Consider the following 2558-nt stretch of genomic DNA (forward strand, 5'->3'; position numbering starts at 1 on the left):
TCTTTACTACAAACGTCCAGGCCTAGTTGTCAACGACAGGCCCAATCCAGATCAACTCAGTCACTTGTCAATCTCACATAGAATATTTTTGGAATATAACTATTTTATATTTTTTTAAATTTTTAATTATGTATTGCCATTTTTGACATACATTAATTATGTATTGTCATATATATATATATATATATATGAATTGTGGTTCATCTATTTAGTTTGCATTATTTTCTCTTTTAAAATAAATTTATTTAATAAATAAATATATTTTAAGTGGTAATATTTTGTATTATTTGTTGTTTTCATAATAAGTAATATTTTATTTTTAATATTTCAAATTCAAACAAAAATATTAATAAAATATAGTAAAATTATAAAACAAAGTATATATGACTTATATTTAAACATAGAATTAAATTTTTAAGTTTACGTTTAGACATAAAATTATATTTGTTTTTGCTGTTTTTTAAACATGATTATGTGTGTTTTGGTAATGATATTATATTTTATTATTTCCACAATAAATATTTTACTATCGATAATATTTTCATTTCAATATTTTATAAGCAAAAACCAAAAACAAAAAAAAAATATAAAATCATAATTCATGGTTTTAAAAAAACTAAAATATATTGCAAAACTAAAAACAAAGAATCAAAATCTTAAATCCAAAAACCAAAAACTAAAAACCAAAATCTAAAATTTAAAATCTAGAAACCAAACAAACAAGCATCCCCATAAATGGATCTTGATTAGATTGGTAGTCTGGATCTAATTGATTGTGGTTCGGTTAATAATTAGTTAGAAAGGTAGTGTCAAATTGTTTTTGTTATACTTTCTATTTAAAAAATAATAATTTGAATAAATAAAAGAGGAAAGGCTCCAAACAAGAATTTTTCAGCCATTTTATATCTTTTTTGGTATAAAATTCCCAACATAAACTACAAACGATTTTATTTTTGCAAAGAGGGCATATTACAACTTGAACATAGAGACATTACATTACGAAACTTTATTCACCTAATTTCTTTTATTTGACTTAAGTAACTTTTACAAACTCACCATGGTTTTACTTATAGTCATACACACATGTGTATACATAGATGAAATCATCCATGGTGGTTAAAGTATTGATAGATTTAGTTGCCAGTCTGAGTCTGCACAGCTTCTGCACCGTGTCCGCCGTGGCCTCCTCTTCCTCCGTGTCCCCCACGGCCTCCTCTTCCTCCCTTGTATCCTCCACCTCTTCCTCCCTTGTATCCTCCACCGCCGTTGTATCCTCCTCCCCCGTTGTATCCTCCACCTCCGTTGTATCCTCCACCACCGTTGTGTCCTCCTCCTCTGTTATATCCTCCTCGTCCGTTGTAACCTTCATTTCCGCCATGGCCACCACCATATCGATCAGGTTGCACAGTGTCCTCACTCTCTGTTTTCACCGTACATATCCAAAACAAAGCACCTCAATATTATTTCAAAGATATCTTTTAGCACGTGCATATGTGCATTGCACTCCCCGATTATTGAAAAAAATTTCGCTTAAAACTATTCAAATATATATAATTTCGGATCTCTGGTCAAAAAAGATAAATCGCATCATTATATACCTTCAATATAAAATTTGCACCGAACATCTAAATGGTTTGAAATGGCCTGATACGTATAAAAGGTTTCAATATCATACATATCGTCTTCTTTTTTTCTTTTTTAATAAAACTGGGCTATTCCAACCTAAAGGCTCGACTAATCTCCGGGAGAGCCTACCAGCGAAAGACAAACCTGGTTCCTCTACGGGGGAGTTAGATATTCACACCGCCTAGCTACTACACATATCGTTTTTCTTACTAGACAAGTAGACAACAACATCATACTTAAATGTGTTTTGACTTAGCAAGTCCAAATAATTAACTAGCATTCAAACAAACTTTCTGGACTTAAAACGGACGAAATGGTATGATGAAATTATGAAATAGTACTTTAGCACCACAGCCTCTGGAACTACTTTTATTTTATATAGAATAATTTTACGTACCCGACTTCTGTGCAGATGCTGCGGCCATTTCTGACACAACGAGAAGAAATGCAAAGACACCCAGCAGAATCAAAGTCTTTGAAGCCATTTTCTTTAACTGAATTTAAGTTATAACACTCTCTTTGTCGAAAAACAGGTGATGAATAAAATGTCAGTCTGCATGATCTCTATTTAAAGAGAAAGAGGAGGAGCGGATGAGAAAAGCCAAATAACAAAAATTCAATAAAAAAAATTTAATTTTTTAATTAAAAGAAAAAAGAGGGAGAATTTATCACAACATTGGATTTGGAATTTTATAGAATTTGAATACCTACTAAGTTCCAGAAAATCTAAAATTAAGGTAAATGTTGAAAAATTATTGCAATTTCTTTAAAAAGATTTAAATCAATGTTATAATATTAAAAAAAATATTTTAACCTTTGAATTTTATTTTTAATGAAAATTTATATTCTTTAAAATTGTATTTTGATAACCTATTAATTTAAATAGTATATATAAATATACAAAATAATATTTTCATATAAACTTTATTTAT

At 29.3% G+C, this 2558-nt stretch overlaps 1 protein-coding gene across 1 annotated transcript; it reads right to left on the reverse strand.

The window, feature by feature from the left end:
* Positions 1–991: 991 nt before the first annotated feature.
* LOC106321364 (glycine-rich protein 3 short isoform-like) lies at positions 992–2197 on the reverse strand. The gene is made up of 2 exons (XM_013759648.1): positions 2024–2197; positions 992–1420 (listed from the first exon to the last, which is right to left on the reverse strand). The coding sequence occupies exons 1-2, from the start codon at positions 2109–2111 to the stop codon at positions 1134–1136; spliced, it is 375 nt and encodes a 124-aa protein (XP_013615102.1). The 5' UTR covers positions 2112–2197; the 3' UTR covers positions 992–1133.
* Positions 2198–2558: the final 361 nt, after the last annotated feature.

This window comes from Brassica oleracea, unplaced genomic scaffold (genome assembly GCF_000695525.1).
Source record: "Brassica oleracea var. oleracea cultivar TO1000 unplaced genomic scaffold, BOL UnpScaffold01487, whole genome shotgun sequence".
NCBI classification, from domain to species: domain Eukaryota; kingdom Viridiplantae; phylum Streptophyta; class Magnoliopsida; order Brassicales; family Brassicaceae; genus Brassica; species Brassica oleracea.

Coding starts and splice junctions, on each gene's coding strand:
- LOC106321364 (XM_013759648.1), bottom strand. CDS start 2,111: ATGGCTTCAAAGACTTTGATTCTGCTGGGTGTCTTTGCATTTCTTCTC. Junction 1,421..2,023: donor AGCATCTGCACAGAAGTCGG/GTACGTAAAATT, acceptor CGGTGAAAACAG/AGAGTGAGGACACTGTGCAA.